Raw genomic sequence first — 22,531 nt, 5'->3', positions numbered from 1 at the left:
CGGTGTAATTTTTATTTCTATACATAATTTTAAGTAAATGAAAGCCTAAGACATTACTAAAAATTAGTAGGACTAATAAATGTATTAAACTTGCAGAATACAAAAGCAACATACAAGTGTCAGTAGAATTTCTATACATTGACAACTATCATTAAATGAAATTTAAAAAATTAAACTCAATTGGAAAAATATTAATCATAAATTGGTGTTACTAATATTGTTAAACATCTGTATTATACAAAATGATGTACGGCTATAATGCAACCTCTACCGAAATACCAGTGACATAATTAACAAATTTTTAAAAATACATCTAAAATTTATAGGGTACCACAAAAGGCCCTGAATAGCCAAAGTAATCAAGCAATAGAAAAAGTGAAGGTATCTGACTTTGAGATATACTAAAAAGCTATAGTAAAAAAAAAAAAAAAAAAAAGTGTGGTACCTGAGTTAAAACACACAAGCGAGTAGAGAAGAAAAAGGAAACCAGAAATATATTGACGTATTTACAGCCATCTGATTTTTAAATAATGGTGGCAATTTCTTAGGGAAGAGGCAGCATCTTCAATAAATGGTGTTGAGAAACTTTATATCCACATATACAAGAATATAATAAGACCCTCAACTAATACCATATATAAATAAATTAGATACTTAAATAAAATAAAAACACAAAATAAATTAGATACTTAAAATAAAAACACAAAATAAATTAGATACTTAAATATAAGATCTAAAACTCCAAAACTACTATAAACAACATAGATTGAAAGCCCTGTAACACTGGTTGGGCAGTGACTTTTAAAATTTGACTTCAAATCCCAAGGAGCAAATTGAAAACATAGATGAATCAGATTATTTTAAATTTAAAAACTGCTGCATGGAATATAATACAATCAACAGGATGAGGAAACCAAAAAATGGAAGAAAATGTTTGCAAATCATAAATGTGATAAGGGATTAATATCAAAACTATATAACAAAATCAAATGACTATACAACAAAAAGCAAATAACTATTAAAAATGAGAAAAAGGCTTAAATATTTTTCAGAAAAAGACATACACACGGCCAACAGATATATTAAAAACATGCTCAACGTCAATTATTATCAGGGAAAGGCAAGCAAAAAAAAGAACTATGAGATACCAACTCACTTCTGTTAGAAGGAATCTAAGAAGAAAAAGTGTTGGTAGAATTCTGAAGAGAAGAAAATGCTTGCACACTATTTGTTTGAATGTAAGTGAGGACAGCCATTATGAAAAACAAAATAGTTTTCTTAAAAAACTTAAAAATCAAACTACCATATAACAATTGCACCACTGTATATCCAAAACAAATGAAATTAGAATGAAGAAACATTTGCACTTCTAGGTTGTTTGCAGCACTCTTCACGTGCAAAATATATAAAATTAACAGTTCAACATCTAATGAGTAAATAAAGGCAATGTGGTAGATATACACAATGGAATAATATTCATCTTTAAACAACAAAAATTCTATTATTTTCAATCACATGGATTACCCTGGAGGACATTATATTAGTTGAAATAAGGGAAGCACAGAAAGATTAATGTCTCATGATTTCACTTACACATGGATTCTAAAAAAGTTAATCTCATCGATGTAGAGTAAACTGGTGACCACCAAATGCCAAGGTATTTAGAAGAAATGGGGGGATTGAAAGATGGCTGTCAAATAATACATAATTATACTTGGATAAAAGAAATAATTTCAAGAGACTTATTGTACAGCATGATGACTATAGTTCATAATGTATTTGTATTTTTGAAAAATGTTTAAAATTTCATGTTGTCTAACCATAAAAATGTTAACAATATAAGATAAAGTATTAATTACCTAGTTCTAAGCATTTGACAATGTATATATATACTTCAAAATGTTGTTTAATGAAATACACATTTTATTTGTCAAGTTAAGAATAACAGTGTTTCAAATACTGTCTGTCTCTTTGCTGTTTTCTCATTTGTCAGTCATAACCACAGGAACTTTGATGTTTAACAGTATGTTCTGAACCCAGCACAGTGCATGGGAGAAGTCAAAGACTTTAGGACTTTTATTTTAAGCTTGGGGCACCTGAAGTTATTGGTGCTTATGGTAATAGTATGAAAGACACGAAAAGGGCAGGCTTGCTTATGCTCACATGATTGGCCACTGTGTGATCACAGTAAACTGGTTTGCATGCAAACTAACAGGAAATGTTTTAATCCAAAAGCTGCCATTATCTCCAAACGTTTTCAGAGAAAAACATCTAGGAGATCACTACAGTTAGGTGACTAAGAATATAAACTGTAGACTAAACTTCAACCACTAAAACATTTCTTTAAAAAATGAGTGATAAATTTCTCCAAATTGTAGTATCAATATAGAAAATAAGTATTATTCCAAATTTATAGCAGTTATTTTATTGTTTTGCAGTCTTTAACATTCACACTTTAAATAGAGGATTTTGCATGGAAATGTAAGTTGTTCTGTAAGTACATCCTAAATAACTAAATTTAAAATTGCTCACTATTAATTCTCTTAAAAATTTAATTTTTATATGTATGTTCTAGCAGATTACATATTTGCCACACTTTGTATAAAAGCCTAACATTTTTCTTTTACAAAGAAACACCATGATGATTTAATCCCCTCTTCGATAGACAACGTATGTCTTTTATGTTAATTAGCCAATCTTAAAGTTATATTTATAAGCAAACTTTCCAGTCAAAACCAGTTTTTCAGTACATTAAAAAATACCAATGTCCTCCTTAAAACCTACAACATACCGTGTGAAACCACATGGCAGGAAAACAACAGTGAGAAAACTGTAGTCGTAACACAGAAAAAGAAGGTCTGTGATGCATATATGGTTTGAATGCACATAAAAGGATAAAACTTAGATAATTAGGACATGAATGAAGCATTTCTCTTTAAATTCAGCAAGATTCAGCTTTGCAGCCTGGAAAAAATGTTCTCACATGAAGAATAAATGTTATTTCTTTGCAATTGGTATTTTCCATCTCTGACTTGAAGTTACAAACTAACTTTAGCACGAATATTTATGACTAATTATGGAGCATCTGTTATACACTGAACACCATCATGTTTGTTTGCTACATTTATATATAAAAGCATCCACATGACTTATGAAGCTTCCCTAGTACTTACTGAAACAAATTGACTCAATAAATAAAATTTACTTATGTCACTTATAAAAAGTTAAGGGAATAATTAAAGAAAAGTAAGCTTATATAGGGTTCTAGAAGCTAATGGAATGTTTTAACTAAATAAAATGTAATAATACACAAATTGTGGAATTACTTCTAAAAATAATTTTGTGTGCACGACGAAATTTTATAAAAATTATTCTTATGACTACAAATGAGCTCAGATAATAAATACTTCATAAACTATAAAAAAAAAAAAACAGGAAACAAAAAGATTATGGGTCTAGGCCGGGCATGGTGGCTCACACCTGTAATCCCAGCACTTTGGGAGGCTGAGATGGCTGGATCACCTGAGGTCAGGAGTTCGAGACAAACCTGGCCAACATGGTGAAACCCCATCTCTACGCAAAATGCAAAAATTAGCCAGGCGTGGTGGCACATGCCTGTAATCCAAGTTACTCGGGAGGCTGAGGCAGGAGAATCATTTGAGCCCAGGAGGCGGAGGTTGCAGTGAGCCAAGACCATGCTATTGCACTCGAGCCTGGGCAACAAGAAGGAAACTTGGTCTCAGAAAAAAAAAAAAAAAAAGATTATGGGTCTAGAATGAGTATCATGCAAGTAAAAACAGAAAATTTGCATGGAAAGATTCTAAATCATAAGCTATAAGATAGTGTAATAAACTGAATACAAAGCAGAGTATACATTTGCTTTTAGCATTTTTGAGGATTTTTGTTTTCTAGTAAATTAGACATCTTGTTAAAATGCTTTGCTTTGTTTCAATATTGCCCTTTTCTTCTGAAAACAGTTACAAACTTATACTCAAACACCCTTGCTCCTTAAACCTAAGTTATATCTTTAGACTAATAGATGTGTATATTTAACTGTATGTAAGTCAAAACTAAAACTCCATTATGTGCTCTCAGGCAGAGGCCACATGTTCAAAAAATACATAATAAAGTTTCAAAAATTATTCAGGACTCAGGAATATATTGATTTTATTTATGTTTATATATAATTTTTATGATACCATAAAAATAACCATGTAGTCAATAACAATTTAACTGTACAATTTAGAGTAACTAAGACTGTAGAATTGAATTGTTTGTAATACAAAACATAAAGGCCAGAGGTTATAGGTACCTTATCACAATGTGATTATTATACATTGTATGACTGTACAAAAATATACCATATATGACATAAATATATACACATATTATGTACACACAAAAACTAAGAAAAATAAATTTAACTATAAAAAAAATTAACCCACAGGAACCATATTCTTTCACTTATTTGCAGTTTAAAGCCACTGAAAAAGAAGAATACTAGAAATGTTAGTCTATTATGTTACCAAATAGTGTATTGTTACCATCTTTTAAATACACCCTTGAGTAAGGTGGAATAGGTTAAAATTAGTGGCATAATAACACTTTGCTGAATGTATAACAGTGTTTAACATGTCATCAATGTTCAATTAAAAAATTAACACACAATTTAAAACTTTAAAACTGTAGTTTTATCACATAAAAGTACAATTAGTAAAATGACATACTAATTATTTTGATTTAATTTTAACTATAAGTAATGGTCGGGTGCGGTGGCTCAAGCCTGTAATCCCAGCACTTTGGGAGGCCGAGACGGGCAGATCACGAGGTCAGGAGATCGAGACCATCCTGGCTAACACGGTGAAACCCCGTCTCTACTAAAAAATACAAAAAAATAGCCAGGCGAGGTGGCGGGCGCCTGTAGTCTCAGCTACTCGGGAGGCTGAGGCAGGAGAATGGCGTAAACCCGGGAGGCGGAGCTTGCAGTGAGCTGAGATCCGGCCACTGCACTCCAGCCTGGGCCACAGAGCGAGACTCCGTCTCAAAAAAAAAAAAAAAAAAAAAACTATAAGAACGATTTTCTCTCATAATAATGTATTAGAATATTACTTAGGGCTGGGTGCAGTGGCTAACACCTATAATCACAGCCCTTTGGGAAGCCAAAGCAGGCAGATCACTTGAGGTCAAAAGTTCAAGATCAGCCTGGTCAACATGGTGAAACCTTCCTTTACTAAAACACAAAAATTAGTTGGATGTGGTCATGGGTACCTGTAATCTCAGCTACTTGGGAGGCAGAGACAGGAGCATAGCTTGAACCTGGGAGGAGGAGCTTATAATGAGCCGAGATTATGCCACTGCACTCCAGCCTGGGCAACAGAACAAGATTCCCTCTCAAAAAAAAAAAAAAAAAAGAATATTACTCTGAACGCCTACCTCATACATCACTCAATTCTATAAGTTAACCACAAATAGCTTTTCTGCTTAGATTTTCATCATGCATCTTACATTTTAATGTCCTCAGTCATCCATAAGAAAGGTGATAAATAATGACCACCTAATAAAAGTCTCCCAAATCTTTGATGCAGAAAGAATTGATCACAGGCTTTTACATGTGAAAACAACAGAAACGAAGAAATAGCATGAAGTAATTAAAGAGTTGAATTCCATCAGTATTCAGTTTCCAAATAAGCTGTTTTTGTTTTGGGGGTTTTTTTTTTGTCTTTTGAGACAGAGTCTCGCTCTGTCACCCAGGCTGCAATGCAGTGGCAACATCTCAGCTCACTGCAACTTCTGGCTCCCAGGTTCAAGTGATTCTCATGCCTCAGCCTCCCAAGTAGCTGGGACTACAGGTGTGCACTACCATGCTTCGCTAATATTTGTATTTCTTTTTAGTAGACATGGGATTTCACCATGTTGGCCAGGCTGGTCTTCAACTCAGGTGATCTGCCCACCTCAGCATCCCAAAGTGTTGGCCTTACAGGTGTAAGCCACTGTGTCTGGCAAAAAAAAATCTATATTTTCAGGACAAAAGTATACTTTAAATGAAATTATAACTCTTCAAAGATCTACTTCTTTTAAAGCTACTTACAAATAATTTTTCTTTTTATCAACTTTAGTTTTGAATTTTTTCCTATACTCAGCAATCTGAGTAAGTGTAATGTCTGAAGTTTGAGAGACAGGTATTTCTACTGTGGATTCTCTTTACTTAATTTTGGATTAAATTTTTAAAATATTTACTGTATCTGCAAAAATATATTTTAGTATAAACTTTTGTGTTTTATAATCTGTAGTTTTTTAAAAAATGTTTTCCCAAATTCATGAAATTTGCAGGGTTATTCTTCAATATAAATTCCCTGATGTTGAGCAAAGTTCGAACAACTACCTCAGGGTTTTCCTGTAGTACAAAATGTGTACAATAAAACCTGTGATACAAGTAAAGGTACTACAATCCTCTTTATATTTGTAATGTGTTTCCTCAAAATAAATATTCTTCTGTAATTTAAGGGCTTATATTTTCTGAAAGATCTATTGACACCAATTGCACTTTTAACGCTTTTATTTAGTATGAACTCTCTGATATTGACTAAGATGTGAGAAGATATTAATGTTTTTTTTTCCAGACAGAGTTTCCCTCTGTTGCCCAGGCTAGTATAAATGCTTTCCTTTGCAAAAAGGCATGAGCATTGGTTAAATGTTTTGCCACATTGTTCACACTAGTTTTCTCCAATATGAGTTATCTTACCTACAATCAAGTGTGACAGCCATTTAAAGGCTTTGTCACATTCTTCACATTTCTAGGATTTCTCACCAGTATGATTACTTTTATACTCAGAAAAGTTTCAGGTGTTGCCAAAAGCATTGTCACATCTTTCAGGTTTGTAGTTTCTCTCTAGTATGAATTAGCCTGTGTCTGTTAAGAATTGAGGATCTGTTAGAGGCTTTCCCACATGTGTATGGTTTCTGTCCAGTATGAGTTGTCTTATATGTGGTAAGCCTTAAGGACTGGTTAAAGGCTTTGCCACATTCCACACAACTGTAGGAATTCCCTCCAGTATGAATTACCTTATGTTTAGTAAGGATTGAGGAAGAGTTAAAAAATCTGCCACGTTCTTCACATTTGTAGGGTTTCCCTTCTGTATAAATTGCCTTATGTTCAGTAAGGGTTGAGAACTAATTGAAAGCTTTGCCACATTTTTCACATTTGTAGGGTTTTTCCTCCCGTATGAATTCTCTTATGAGTAGTAAGGTGTGAGGATTGGTTGAACTCTTTACCACATTCTTCACATTTATAGAATTTCTTTCCAGTATGAATTTTCTTATGTTTATTGAAGACTGAGACCCAGCTAAAGGCTTTGCCACATTCTTCACATTTGTAGGGTTTCTCTCCAGCATGAATTCTCTTGTGTTCACTAAGGCTTGAGGGCCAGCTGAAGGCTTTTCCACTTTCTTCACATTTGTAGGGTTTCTCTCCAGTATGAATTACCTTATGTTTAGTAAGGGTTGAGAAGTTACCATAGGCTTTGCCACATTCTTCACATTTGTAGGGTTTCTCTCCAGTATGAATTCTCTTATGTTCTGTAAGGTTTGAGGACTGGTAGAAAGCTTTGCCACATTCTTCACATTTGTAGGGTTTCTCTCCAGTATGAATTCTCTTATGTTCCGTAAGGGTTGAGGACCGGTTGAAAGCTTTGCCACATTCTTCACATTTGTAGGGTTTCTCTCCAGTATGAATTGTCTTGTGTGCAGTAAGGGTTGAGGCCTTACTAAAGGCTTTGCCACATTCTTCCCATTTGTAGGGTTTCTCTCCAGTATGAATTATCTTATGTTTAGTAAGGGCTGAGAAGTTAACATAGGCTGTGCCACATTCTTCACATTTGTCAGGTTTCTCTCCAGTATGAATTCTCTTATGTTCACTAAGTCTTCAGGACCAGATGAAGGCTTTGCAACATTCTTCAAATTTGTACGGTTTCTCTCCAGCATGAATTCTCTTATGTTCAATAAGGCTTGAGGGACAGCTGAAGGCTTTTCCACATTCTTCACATTTGTAAGGTTTCTCTCCAGTATGAATTACCTTATGTTTAGTAAGGGTTGAGAAGTTACCATAGGCTTTGCCACATTCTTCACATTTGTAGGGTTTCTCTCTAGTATGAATTCTCTTATGTTCCGTAAGGTTTGAGGACCGGTAGAAAGCTTTGCCACATTCTTCACATTTGTAGGGTTTCTCTCCAGTATGAATTCTCTTATGTTCACTAAGTTTTGAGGACCAGTTGAAAGCTTTGTCACATTCTTCACATTTGTAGGGTTTCTCTCCAGCATGACTTCTCTTATGTTCAATAAGGCTTGAGGGCCAGCTGAAGGCTTTTCCACATTCTTCACATTTGTAGGGTTTCTCTCCAGTATGAATTACCTTATGTTTAGTAAGGGTTGAGAAGCTATCATAGGCTTTGCCACATTCTTCACATTTGTAGGGTTTCTCTCCAGTATGAATTCTCTTATGTACTGTAAGGTTTGCGGACCGCGGGAAAGCTTTGCCACATTCTTCACATTTGTAGGGTTTCTCTCCAGTATGAATTCTCTTATGTTCCGTAAGACTTGAGGACCGGTTGAAAGCTTTGCCACATTCTTCACATTTGTAGGGTTTCTCTCCAGTATGAATTCTCTTATGTTCCACAAGGTGTGAGGACTGGTTGAAAGCTTTGCCACATTCTTCACATTTGTAGGGTTTCTCTCCAGCATGAATTACCTTATGCCTGGTAAGGGTTGAGGCCCTACTAAAGGCTTTGCCACATTCTTCACATTTGTAAGGTTTCTCTCCAGTATGAATTCTCTTATAATAAGTAAGGGTTGAGGACCAGTTAAAGGCTTTGCCATCTTCTTCACATTTGTAGGAATTCTCTCTGGTATAAATTCTTTTATGTTGACATAGGTGTGAATGCATGCAAAATGATCTGACATATTCCTTACATTTCAAAAGCTTCTTTCTAGTATGCCTTATCTTATGTCTTTTTGAATTTGAACATTTATGAAAGACGTTTACATATTTGCCACATTGAAATACTTTGCTCTGTGTAGTTGTCAAACTCTGGTTAAGCTTATTATAACCTTTTTTGTGCACCTTACACTCATCCACATTGGTACAACCAATTTTTAACTGTAAATTCTCAGGTCCACATTTTTCACATCTTCTCAATATCACTTTTCGGAGAGAATCTTCTATGCCCTGCTCTGGACAAAGGTGTTGAGCAAAATGAGAACATATAACTGAAAAGAAATAAAAATAACAAATTAGTCCACTTATTAGACTAAATACATAAATAGATAAATACAGTTTCCAAATCTAACCTATAAAATTATTCAAACTACATAAGTAAGATTACATTGCAATATGACACAGGCCCTAATTCTTCACAGACATATAAATGTAATGAAAACATACAGACCAAAATGCATATGTGGATAATTTATACATGAGTTAAGTGTGTGCAGTGTCTGAATTAATCCCAATGCAAAGAACCACATAGAAAAAAAGAAAAGTTTGTTACATTTACCCATTACAACTCTTTCTGCTCCTCAGTATTACCTAGTCCCTTCAGAAGTAAATTGTAACTTCTGGCTTTTTTTTAAAGGAAAGTAAAATATTGGAATGTACAATTTAATTTCTGTCTTCTACTGGCCTTTCCACACACTGGTTTCTGTCTCCCATGACATAAATTGCTGAAATAAATGATGGTATACTTTCATTTTGAGTCTGCTGAGACCAAAGGTAAATACACTGCAGCAGAGCACTGCAGTGCTGCAGAGAGAGAACAGGTGTACCAGGTAATTACTTTTCAGGAGAAACATAATCTCTTTAAACTAAAAGTAAGCACAAAATTTCAGACAACACAAATCTGAAGAACATGTTTGACAGACCCACACAATCTCTAGTCAAGACCATTGCTTTCTGACTATGCCAGGACAAAGCTACATTAATAAATTTTGTGACAGGTAACCTTTTTAAATGTCCAAATCTCAAAGATTACATACAATCTATACAAAATAGGGCAACATAATCCCACCAAAAATATTATTAAAATTTCAGAAAGAAACCACTAAAAATTTATATACTAATTTTAAAAATGGAATAACAATGCATGAAACAGGAACACAAAAGACTATAAAAAGTTAGAAAAATGAGGATAAGAACAAAAATATCTAAATTGTGGTGATAAAAATACAAAAATAAATAATTGAAAGATTCTAAAATTAAGAAAAACTATGTAAAAATAAAAAAGCTCAAAAAGCAAATTATGATACACACAAATACATTTATAACAAAAACATATTTATAATCACAATTTTTTTTTTTTTTTTTTTTTTTTTTTTTGAGACGGAGTCTCGCTCTGTCACCCAGGCTGGAGTGCAGTGGCCGGATTTCAGCTCACTGCAAGCTCCGCCTCCCGGGTTCACGCCATTCTCCTGCCTCAGCCTCCCGAGTAGCTGGGACTACAGGCGCCCGCCACCTCGCCCGGCTAGTTTTTTTTTTTTGTATTTTTTAGTAGAGACGGGGTTTCACCGTGTTAGCCAGGATGGTCTCGATCTCCTGACCTTGTGATCCGCCCGTCTCGGCCTCCCAAAGTGCTGGGATTACAGGCTTGAGCCACCGCGCCCGGCCTTATAATCACAATTTCAATAGTTACAGACAAAAAGAGAATTTTGGGAGCTGCAAGATAAAAGTGATTTGCAAACAGTCTTATGACATGATTAGACGAATTGCTAACAGGAGAAACCAGTTTAGAGAAGAACATAAATGACCTGATGGAGATGAAAAACACAGCATGAGAACTTCGTGAAGCATGCACAAGTATCAATAGCTGAATCGATAAAGCAGAAGAAAGGAGATCAGAGATTGAAGATCAACTGAATGAAATAAAGCAAGAAGACAAGATTAGAGAAAAAAGAATAAAAAGAAATGAACAAAGCCTCCAAGAAATATGGGACTATGTGAAAAGACCAAATCTACGTTTGATTAGGGTACCTGAAAGTGACAGGGAGAATGGAATCAAGTTGGAAAACACTCTTCAAAATATCATCCAGGAGAATGTCCCCAACCTAGCAAGACAGGCCAACATTCAAATTCAGGAAATACAGAGAACACCACAAAGATACTCCTTGAGAACAGCAACCCCAAGGCACATAATTGCCAGATTCACCAAGGTTGAAATGAAAAAAATGTTGAGGGCAGCCAGAGAGAAAGGTCGGGTTATCCACAAATGGAAGCCCATCAGACTAACAGTGGATCTCTCTGTAGAAACCCTACAAGCCAGAAGAGAGTGGGGAGCCAATATTCAGCATTCTTAAAGAAAGGAATTTTCAACCCAGAATTTCATATCCAGTCAAACTAAGTTTCATAAGTGAAGGAGAAATAAAATTCTTTACAGACAAGCAAATGCTGAGAGACTTTGTCACCACCAGGCCTGCCTTACAACAACTCCTGAAGGAAGCACTAAACACACAAAGGAACAACTGGTACCAGCCCCTGCAAAAACATACCAAATTGTGAAGACCATCGACACTATGAAGAAACTGCATCAGCTAATGGGCAAAATAACCAGCTAGCATCATAATGACATAACAATATTAACCTTAAATACAAGGGCTAAATGCTCCAATTAAAAGACACAGACTGGCAAATTGAATAAAGAGTCAAGATCCATCTAAGTGCTGTATTTCAGTCTATATGTGCAAAGACACATATAGACTCAAAATAAATGGATGGAGGAATATTTACCAAGCAAATGGAAAGAAAAAAAAGAAAAAATCCGGGGTTGCAATCCCAGTCTCTGATAAAACAGACGTTAAACCAATAAAGATCAAAAGAGACAAAGATGGGCATTACATAATGGTAAAGGGGTCAATGCAACAACAAGAGATAACTATCCTAAATATATATGCACCCAATACAGGAGCACCTAGAATCATAAAGCAAGTTCTTAGGGACCTACAAAGAGACATAGATTCCCACACTATAACAGTGGGAGACTTTAACATCCCACTGTCAATATTAGCCTGATCAATGAGACAGAAAACTAACAAGGATATTCAGGATGTGAACTCAACTCTGGACCAAGCAGACCTAATAGACATCTACAGAACTCTTTGCCACAAATCAACAGAATACACATTCTTCTCAGCACCACATCGCACTTATTCTAAAACTGACCACATAATTGGAAGCAAAACACTCCTCAGCAAATGTAAAAGAATGGAAATCATAACAGTCTCTCAGACCACTGCAATCAAATTAGAACTCAGGATTAAGAAACTCACTAAAAATCGCACAACTACATGGAAACTGAACAACCTGCTCCTGAATGACTACAGGGTCAATAATTAAATGAAAGTAGAACTTAAAAAGTTCTTTGAAACCAATGAGAACAAAGACACAAAATACCAGAATCTCTGGGACTATGACAAAGCAATGTCTAGAGGAAAATTTACAGCACTAAATGCCCACAGGAGAAAGCAAGAAAGATCTAAAATAGACATGCTAAAATCACAATTAAAAGAACTAGAGAAGCAAGAACAAACAAATTCAAACCCTAGCAGAACATAACAAATAACTAAGAGCAGAACAGAAGGAGAGAGCGACAAAAAAAAAAAAAAAAAAAAAAAAAACCCAAAAAATAAAAATAAAATAAATCCTGAAGAGGCCAATAACAAGTTCTGAAACTGAGGCAGTAATTATTAGCCTACCAATAGAAAATGTCCAGAACCTGATGGATTCACAGCTGAACTCTGCCAGAGGTACAAAGACGAGCTGACCTATTCTTTCTGAAACTATTCCAAACAATAGAAAAAGAGGGAAGCCTCCCTAACTCATTTTATGAGGCCAGCATCATCCCAATACAAAAACCTGGCAGAGACACAACAACAGCAAAAAAATTTCAAGCCAATATCCCTGATGAACATGGATGTAAAAATCCTCAATAAAATACTGGCAAACTGAATACAGCAGCACATCAAAAAGCTTATCTACCATGATCAAGTTGGCTTCATCCCTGAGATGCAAGGGTGGTTCAACATAGGCAAATCAATAAACATAATCCATCACATAAACAGAACCAATGACAAAAACCACATGATTATCTCAATAGATGCAGAAAAGGCCTTCGATAAATTTCAACACCCCATTCGTCCTAAAAACTCAATAAACTAGGTATTGATGGAACGTATCTCAAAATAATAAGGGCTATTTATGACAAACCCAGAGACAATATCATACTGAATGGGCAAAAACCAGAAGCATTCCCTTTGAAAACCTGCACAAGACAAGGAGGTGAGGAGGATTAATTTAACTTGGAAGTGCTATGTCCGGTGAACGATTTATTGTACTATGTACTGTAAATGAACAATAGGTTAGTTGATATTCGGGTTGTGATGCTTGAGCTTTGAGTCTTGTTGTTATGTGTTACAGTTGATTGATCTATTAGAGTGCTTGCTTGTAAGCATGTTGTGGGACTGTGTTTAGTAAGTATGTAAGAATATGTGCTATGTACAGTTAAACATATATAGTACTATATAGTATTCATGTTGGCTAACAGTAATGCACGATTTACATAAAAGTTTATTGAAATGTTTAACACTTAAGTTGCATTTAAAGCTTGCATACCATAAAAGACAGAAAGTAGTTCAAGTTAGAATGCCAGTTTTGGGTGTTGGTGGTGAAGTTAAGTACTTTCTTTCTGAGTTGCCCTAGGGAGAAGTTTTCCATTTTCAGTTTACAAGACTGGTGTATTTATTTATACTACGGGGGCAGGTTCATTTGAGCAGGTTGTTTTCAATTAGGGAGGCAAGTGGTATTAAAACTAGAATTGTGGTGAAATGTATTACGGATGCTACTTGTCCAGTAGTCATAAAGGGTTGGCTTATTGGTTGACTTCCGATTCAGGTAAGAGTTAGTAGAATTGTGATTAGGAGTCAAAATAGGAACTGGCTGAGTGGGCGGAATGCCATACTTTGTTGTTTGGATTTGTGGAGAGTGGGTATGAATAATAAGATAAGGATTGATAGGAGGAGTGCTAACACCCCTCCTAGTTTATTAGGAATGGATCGTAGAATTGCATATGCGAATAAGAAGTATCATTCTGGTTTAATGTGTGGAGGCGTGCTTAGGGGGTTGGCTGGGATGTAGTTGTTTGGATCGCTTAGAAGGTCAGGCGTGAATAATACTAATGTTATTAAGGTTGTGAAAAAGAGGGCTAGGCCTAGGATGTCCTTAATTGTGTAGTAGGGGTGGAAGTCGATTTTATCGGAGTGAGAGGAAATTCCGCAGGGATTATTTGATCCTGTTTCGTGTAGAAATAATAGGTGTAGAGTAGTCAAGGCTGTGATAATGAAAGGTAGGATAAAGTGAAGGGTAAAGAATCGTGTGAGGGTGGGGTTTTCAATAGAATATCCACCTCAAACTCATTGGACGAGATTGGTTCCGATGTATGGGATTGCTGATAGTAGGTTTGTAATTACGGTGGTGCCTCAGAATGATATTTGGCCTCATGGGAGTACATAGCCCACGAAGGCTGTTGCTATGGTTATGAGTAGAAGTGTGATGCCAGTGTTTCAAGTTTCTGTGAGAAGAAAGGAGCCGTAGTAGAGGCCTCGGCCTACATGTAGAAAAAGGCAGATGAAGAGTATGGAGGCACAGTTGGCGTGGAGGTAGCGAAGGATTCAGCCGTTATTTACCTCTCGGACGATGTGTGCGATTGAGGAGAAGGCGGAGGAAGTGTCTGGTGAGTAGTGTATTGCCAGGAATAGTCCTGTAATAATTTGTAGAATTAGGCAGGTTGCAAGAAGTGAGCCGAAGTTTCATCATATAGAAATGTTAGGTGGGGTGGGTAGGTCAATGAAGGTGTGGTTAATTATTTTTAGGATTGGGTGGGATTTGCGTATTGGGGTCATTAATGTTTTTGTAGTTGAAGTACAACGATGGTTTTTCATATCATTGGTCATGGTTGGAGTCCACGTGAGAACAATGACATATATTTTATTTTTGTTAAACGTATCATTAGTTATGGGGTTTGTGGGGTTTTCTTCTAAACCCTCTCCTATTTATGGAGGGTTGGCATTAATTGTTAGTGGTATAGTTGGTTGTGTGATTATTTTGAATTGTGGGGGAGCGTATATGGGTTTAATGATGTTTTTAGTTTATTTGGGGGGTGTGATAGTTGTTTTTGGGTATACTATGGCGATGGCTATTAAGGAGTATCCTGAAACATGGGGATCGGGGCTTGAGGTTTTTGTGAGTTTTCTGGTAGGATTAGCGATGGAGGTGGGTTTAATTTTATGAGTTACAGATTTTGATGATTTAGTGGTGGTGGTTAACTTTAATAGTATGGGGGATTGGGTGATTTTTGAGGGTGAGGGGTCGGGGTTAGTTCGAGGGGATTCTATTGGTGCAGGTGCTTTGTATGACTATGGACGTTGATTGGTAGTGGTTACTGGTTGAACGTTGTTTGTTGGTGTGTACATTATTATTGAGATTACTCGGGTAATAGATTATGTTATTAGGAATAAAGTTAGAATGAGGGGAATAAGAAAGGAGAGGGAGTAAAGTTTGATTATGCCTTTTTGGGTGGTTGTGATGGTGGAGATGGTAGTGTGGATATGTGAAATTGTTTTGGTTATAGATTTTTCCAGTCAGGTTAAGTCTAGTAAGAGGAAGGATAGGTTTTGGCTCATAAGTAGATTTTGGTAGGAGGTTATATGGTGAATTGTGATAGGGTAATATCCTAATATGTTGGAGAATTTAAATGTGTGTGATGGCATGTTTATTTTAAGTTTGTTGGTTATAAGGGCAAGGTCTAGGGCTACTAGAAAGCCCAGGGTGGTTAGATATAGGGCTGAGAGTTTTAGATGGTGAGGTATTGTTGGTTGGGGGAGTGAAGTAGGGGAGATATTGTTGGTCATAAGAAATCCTGCTAGTATATTGCCGATAGTGAGGCGTTTGATTGGTTTTAATAAGGTGGGGTCGTTCTCGTTAATATAGATTGAGGTTGGGAAGCCGGGTTGTCCTGTTAGGGTTATAAAGATAGTTCGGGTGCTGGAAGCACTAGTTAGGGATGTGGCAATGAGAGTGATAGATAGGGCTCAGTCGTTGGTATACGACATGTTTGCGGTTTTGATGATGAGGTCTTTGGAGTAGAAGCCTGTGAGGTAGGGTATGCCTGCAAGTGCTAAGTTGCCAATAAATAGGGAGGTTGAAGTAAGGGGTATTGTTTTAAATAACCCTCCTATTTTTCGAATGTCTTGTTCGTTGTTTAGGTTATGAATAATGGATCCAGAGCAGATGAATAATATAGCTTTGAAGAAGGCATGGGTGCAGATATGTAGAAACGCTAGGTATGGTTGGTTGATGCCGATAGTAACTATTATGAGGCCCAGTTGGCTTGAGGTGGAAAAGGCTACGATTTTTTTAATATCGTTTTGTGTTAGGGCGCAAACTGCTATGAATGTGGTGGTAATGGCTCCTAGGCACAATGTAAGGCTTTGGATTAATGTATTATTTTCTATTAGAGGGTGGAACGGATGAGCAGGAATACTCCGGCGACAACTATCGTGCTGGAGTGGAGTAGAGCTGAGACTGGTGTTGGGCCTTCTATGGTGGAAGGTAGTCAAGAGTGAAGACCAAATTGGGCTGATTTTCCTGTTGCTGCCAGGAGAATACCTATTAGTGGGAGAAGACTTGGGTTGGGGTTTAGGATAAACATTTGTTGAAAGTCTCATGAGTTGTAATGTAGGATGAACCATGTTATGCTTAGGATAAAGCCGATATCGCCAATACGGTTGTATAAGATTGCCTGAGTGGCTGCTGTGTTGGCTTCTATTCGAGTGTACCATCAGCTAATTAATAAGAAGGATATAATTCCTATGCCTTCTCAGCCAATGAAAAGTTGAAAGAGGTTGTTGGCAGTGATTAAAATTAGTATGGTGATGAGAAATGTGAGAAGGTACTTAAAGAATTGATTAATGTTTGGGTCTGAACTTATATATCATAGTGAGAATTCTATAATAGATCAAGTAATGAATAGTGCAATTGGGATAAATATTATGGAGAAGTAATCAAATTTGAAGCTTAGTGTTAATTCTAATGTTTGGATTGTTATTCAATGTCAGTTTGAGATAATTGCTTCTTGGTCCAGGAGAATATACAAGATTATGGGGAGATGGCTAATGGTGAAAGAATATATCATAGTTGTTTTTACGTAGTATGGGTATAGGTGCTTTTTGTTGGGATTAATAAAGGTAATAGCAATTGGTAGAATTAGAGTGGTTAGGATTGTTATGGTAATGGAGGTGTACATGGTTGTTACTTTTATTTGGAGTTGCACCGATGTTTTTGGTTCCTAAGGCCAATGGATAACTGTAATCCTTCAAAAGTTGGGAAAGCCGTATTTATTAAAAACGGAGACATGGGTTAGCAGCCCTTGCTAGCTTTCTCGGTAAATAAGAAGTGGCAGGCCTCTATGGTTAGATCCACAATCTAATGTTTTGGCTAAACTATATTTACAGGAGGTGAAAACTAGAATAACATTAGGGTTAAGGGACAGGAGTATAATAGGGGAAAGGTGTATGAATATTAGTATGTTTTCTCGTGTAAAGGAAGGTTTTATATTAGTAGTGTGATATGTAAGTATTCCTCGTTGTGTTGTGATAAATATATAGAGGGAGTAGAGGGCTGTAATTAGCATATTAAGTCCTGTAAGCGTAATGGTGATGTATGATCAGGAGAATGAGGTTATTATTACAAGGAGTTCTCCTACTAGGTTAATAGCAGGGGGTAGGGCGATGTTGGTAAGGTTTGCTGCAAATCATCAAAAGGTTATTAATGGAAATAGTATTTGGAGTCCTCGGGAAAGTAGTATAATGCGGCTGTGGGTTCGTTCATAGTTTGAGTTTGCTAGGCAAAATAATATGGATGAGGTGAGTCCGTGGGTGATTATAAGAACAGTTGCACCAATGAAGCTTCAGGGGGTTTGAATGAGGGAGGCTATGATTACTAGGGCTATGTGGCTTATGGAGGAGTATGCGATGAGTGATTTTAGGTCTGTCTGTCGAAGACAGGTAGAGCTTGTTATGATTATGCTCCATAGGGATAGTATAAGGAAGGGGTAGGTTATATGTTCTGTTGTAGGGTTAAGGATAGAGGTGAGTCGTATCATGCTGTAGCCACCTAGTTTTAGGAGTACTGCGGCAAGGACTATTAATCCACCAATGGGGGCTTCAACATGGGCTTTCGGGAGTCATAAGTGTAAGCCGTACAGGGGTATTTTTACTATGAAGGCTATTATGCATGCTAGTCAGGTAAGATTGTGGGATCAAGTGGTTGTTAGTTTTTGAGGCATGAGCGTGAGTAGCATGATGTTTAGTGAACCCAAACTATTATAGGTATAGATTAACATAATGAGTAGGGGGAGAGAGCCAGTTAGTGTATAGAATAGGAAATATGTGCCTGCGTTAAGGCGTTCTGCTTGGCTGCCTCATCGGATGATGATGATTAGGGTAGGAATGAGACTGGTTTCGAATGGAATATAAAATATGAATAGTTCTGTGGCTATGAATGTTAAAATTAGAGAGATTTGTAGGAATATTAACATGGAGAGAGAGAATTTTTTCGTGAGGGGGATTCATTATGTAAGTGATATTGGCTTGCTGTAATTATAAGGGGCAGGAGTCAGGCAGTTAATATTAGGAGAGGTGTCGTTAGAGGGTCAGAAGATAAATGGATTGAGTAGTTGAGGAGATTGTTGCTGGTTTGGTTGAAAAATAATAAGGGGATAATACTGATGGTTAGGCTATGTACGCTAAGGTTAATTCAGATTATGCTATTTTTGGAAAATCACGTTGTTGGTAGTAGTGTAATTGTGGGGATAACTATTTTTAACAATGAAGTAAATTTAGGTTGTGGATATAGTCTAGACCATATGTGTTAGAGATTGAGATTAGTAGGGCAAGACCGACTGCTGCTTCGCAAGCAGCAAATACTAGTAAGGCGATGGGTATAATGTTAGCTAGTAAGGAGTGCATGTTTAAAGCTATAAGAGTACTTATAATAAACAGTGATGATAATATTCCTTCTAGGCATAATAGGGAGGATATTAGATGTGAGCGATAGGTTAACATACCTAGGAGTGAGATTATAAATGCTAGTGTAACACTTATATAGATGAAAGGCATTTGGTTAGTATGGTTATCACAATCTAATGAGTCGAAATCATTTGTTTTGTTTAAACTACTTACCAATTCAGTTCAATCCAGTCCTTTTTGAGTTCATTCGTAGGCTAGGCTTAGGGTTAGGACAATAATTAGTGTAACTGATGATTTAAGCATGGTTGGAAGATCTGTTGTTTGGAGAGCTCATGGTAGGGGTAGTAGTAGGGCAATTTCTAGGTCAAATAGTAGGAAGGTAATGGCGACTAAGAAAAATTTTATGGAGAAGGGAATGCGGGCAGGGTTTAGAAGGTCAAAGCCACATTCGTAAGGATCGGTTTTTACTGCATAAGAGTTCAGCTGGGGTAGTCAGAATATGATAAATATTAGCAGGAGGGTCAGAAGGGTATTAATTGTCAGTGCTAATGCTAGGTTAATTACTCTTTTTCGAATAGTATCGAAACTAGTTGATTGGAAGTCAACTGTACTAATTATACTAAAAGAGTAGGATCCTCATCAGTAGATAGAGATATAAAGGAATAATCAGACCACATCTACAAAGTGTCAATATCAAGCAGCGGCTTCGAATCCAAAATGGTGGTTTGATGTGAAGTGGTATAATAGTTGACAGATAAGGCAGGTAATAAGGAATGTAGATCCGATGATGACGTGAAGTCCATGGAAGCCTGTGGTGATAAAGAATGCTGAGCCATAGATACCATCGGAAACAGTGAAGGGCGCTTCAAAGTACTCTGAAATTTGTAGTAGGGTGAAGTAGATGCCTAGTAGGATTGTAATGAGTAAAGCTTGGATTGTTTGTTTTCCATTACTTTCTATTAGGCTGTGGTGGGCCCAGGTGATTGTAACTCCTGATGCAAGTAGTATGGAGGTGTTTAAAAGGGGCATTTCTAGGGGATTTAGGGTAGTAATTCCTGTTGGTGGTCAGTGTCCTCCTAGGTGTGGGGTGGGAGCAAGGCTCGAGTGGTAGAATGCTCAGAAGAAACCGGTGAAGAAGAGGATTTCTGAGATGATAAAAAGGACTATTCCATAATGAAGGCTTTTTTGGACAGGTATTGTGTGGTGGCCTTGGTAGGTGCTTTCTCGAATAATGTCATGCCATCATTGGTATATGGTTAACACGCTGGTTAGTAGGCCTAGCATTGGTAGAGTGGTGGAGTAAAAGTGAAATCATATAATTAAGCCTGATGTTGTTAACAGGGCTGAGAGAGCCCCTGTTAGTGGTCAGGGGCTAGGTTTAACTATGTGATAGGCATGAGATTGGTGGGTCATTAAGTGTTATCACATAGATAAAGGATGATTAATAGTGTGAAGACATAGGCTTGGATTAGGGCCACTGCGATTTCTAGAATGGTCAATAGTACTAGAAGTGCATAGATTAGTGAGGTGATAGGGAGGTTGATGGTTGATAATGTTAGTGCAGCACTTCCTATTAGGTGCAATAGTAGATGGCCAGCTGTGATACTGGCGGTTAAGCGTACGGCTAGGGCAACTGGTTGCATAAATAGACTGATTGTTTCAATAATTACTAGTATAGGAATAAGGGGAGTGGGTGTGCCTTGTGGTAGGAAGTGGGCCAGAGAGCTTTTAGTTTTGAAGTGAAGGCCTATGATTACTGTCCCTGCTCATAGGGGAATTGCTATGGCTAGGTTTATAGATAGTTGGGTGGTGAGTGTAAATGAGTAGGGTAGAAGTCCGAGAAGATTGGTTATTGAGATAAAAATAATTAAAGATGTTAGTATTAGGGACCAGGTTTGTCCTTTGGTATTATGGGATATTATTATTTGTTTTAGGGTTAGTTGGATTAGGTTTTGTTGGATGGCAATTAGTCGATTATTAATAAGGTGTTTGGAGGTTGGAAATAGTAGCGCGGGGAGTAAAATGATGAGTACTGCAGCAAGTTGGCCTAGGATTGTTGGAGAGGTAAATGGGGCAAATAGATTTTCGTTCATTTCAATTGTCAGGGGTTATTGTAGGTTTGTGTATTGGGATTCTTTTGTAGGGGAGGTGGGTAGTAGTTTGTGTTTAGTAGTTTTAATTGTATAATAAGAAATAGTGTGGGGAGTATAGTTATGATGATAGTAAACCATACGGATGTATCTAGTTGAGGAATTTCACTGCAGACAGGGTATTTCTCTCGATCTTTAACTTAAAAGGTTAATGCTAGGATAGCTGTACAGTGTATTATAAGAATATTTTGCAGAGAGTTATGGAGTGAGATGTGGGGGGGGGGTCTATAGGGTAAATATAGGCCCTATCTCAAAAATTTTTAGTGGAATCAATTCTGTGACAATGGGTATGAAGCTGTGGTTAGCACCGCAGATTTCTGAGCATTGTCCGTAGTATACACCTGGTCGTGTAGCGGTGAAGGTGGTTTGATTCAGGCGTCCAGGAACTGCATCTGTTTTTAGGCCTAGAGTAGGAATTGTTCATGAGTGTAGGACGTCTTGAGATGTAATTATTATTCGGACAGGGGCTTCAATTGGGAGAACTACTCGGTTGTCAACTTCTAGAAGTCGAAGGTCTCTTGGGTTTAAGAACAATGGGGGGAGTATATAAGAGTTAAAGATTAATCCTCCGTAATCTGTGTATTCGTAGGTTCAGTATCATTGGTGTCCAATTGATTTAATAGTAAAAGAGGGGTAGTTGATCTCGTCTGTTAGATATAGGATTTGCAGGGATGGAAGAGCAATTAAGATTAAAATGATTGTGGGTAAGATGGTTCAAATGGTTTCTATTTCTTGGGCGTCCGTGATATTGGTGTTGGTTAGTTTTGTTCTGAGAGCTGAAGACAGGGCATATAGGACTAGAAAGCTAATTAAGGATACAATTATAAAAGTGTGGTCATGAAAAGCAATTAATTCTTCTATGATAGGGGATATAGCAACTTGTAGGCCTAGTTGAACTGAGTGAGCCATATAAGATATATAGGGTTTGGCCGGGCACGGTGGCTCAAGCCTGTAATCCCAGCACTTTGGGAGGCCGAGACGGGCGGATCACGAGGTCAGGAGATCGAGACCATCCTGGCTAATACAGTGAAACCCCGTCTCTACTAAAAAATACAAAAAACTAGCCGGGCGAAGTGGCAGGTGCCTGTAGTCCCAGCTACTTGGGAGGCTGAGGCAGGAGAATGGCGTGAACCCGAGAGGAGGAGCTTGCAGTGAGCTGAGATCCGGCCACTGCACTCCAGCCTGGGTGACAGAGCAAGACTCCGTCTCAAAAAAAAAAAAAAAAAAAAAAAAGATATATAGGGTTTAACCTATGATTTAGCTTTGACAAAGCTATGAAATAGTTTTTCTAATATCTTATTGAAAAAGTTGTGGAGGTC

The 22,531-nt window shown here is 37.0% G+C and overlaps 2 protein-coding genes across 2 annotated transcripts in view; both read right to left on the bottom strand.

Annotated features, from left to right (window-relative positions):
• Positions 1-22,531, bottom strand: part of LOC105464255 (zinc finger protein 729-like) — a 424,831-nt gene that overhangs the window by 158,312 nt on the left and 243,988 nt on the right.
• Positions 4,149-22,531, bottom strand: part of LOC139360528 (zinc finger protein 728-like) — a 50,393-nt gene continuing 32,010 nt past the window's right edge. Inside the window, 2 exon segments of the mRNA XM_071088046.1 lie at positions 4,149-7,218; positions 7,220-9,261. Of these exon segments, the coding sequence (XP_070944147.1) occupies positions 6,871-7,218; positions 7,220-9,261 (2,390 nt within the window). The 3' untranslated portion in view covers positions 4,149-6,870.

Source organism: Macaca nemestrina, chromosome 20, assembly GCF_043159975.1.
Source record: "Macaca nemestrina isolate mMacNem1 chromosome 20, mMacNem.hap1, whole genome shotgun sequence".
In the NCBI taxonomy this organism is placed as follows: Eukaryota; Metazoa; Chordata; class Mammalia; order Primates; family Cercopithecidae; genus Macaca; species Macaca nemestrina.
The sequence above is the reverse complement of the archived record's forward strand: the minus strand, read 5'-3'. Positions and strand labels throughout refer to the sequence as shown.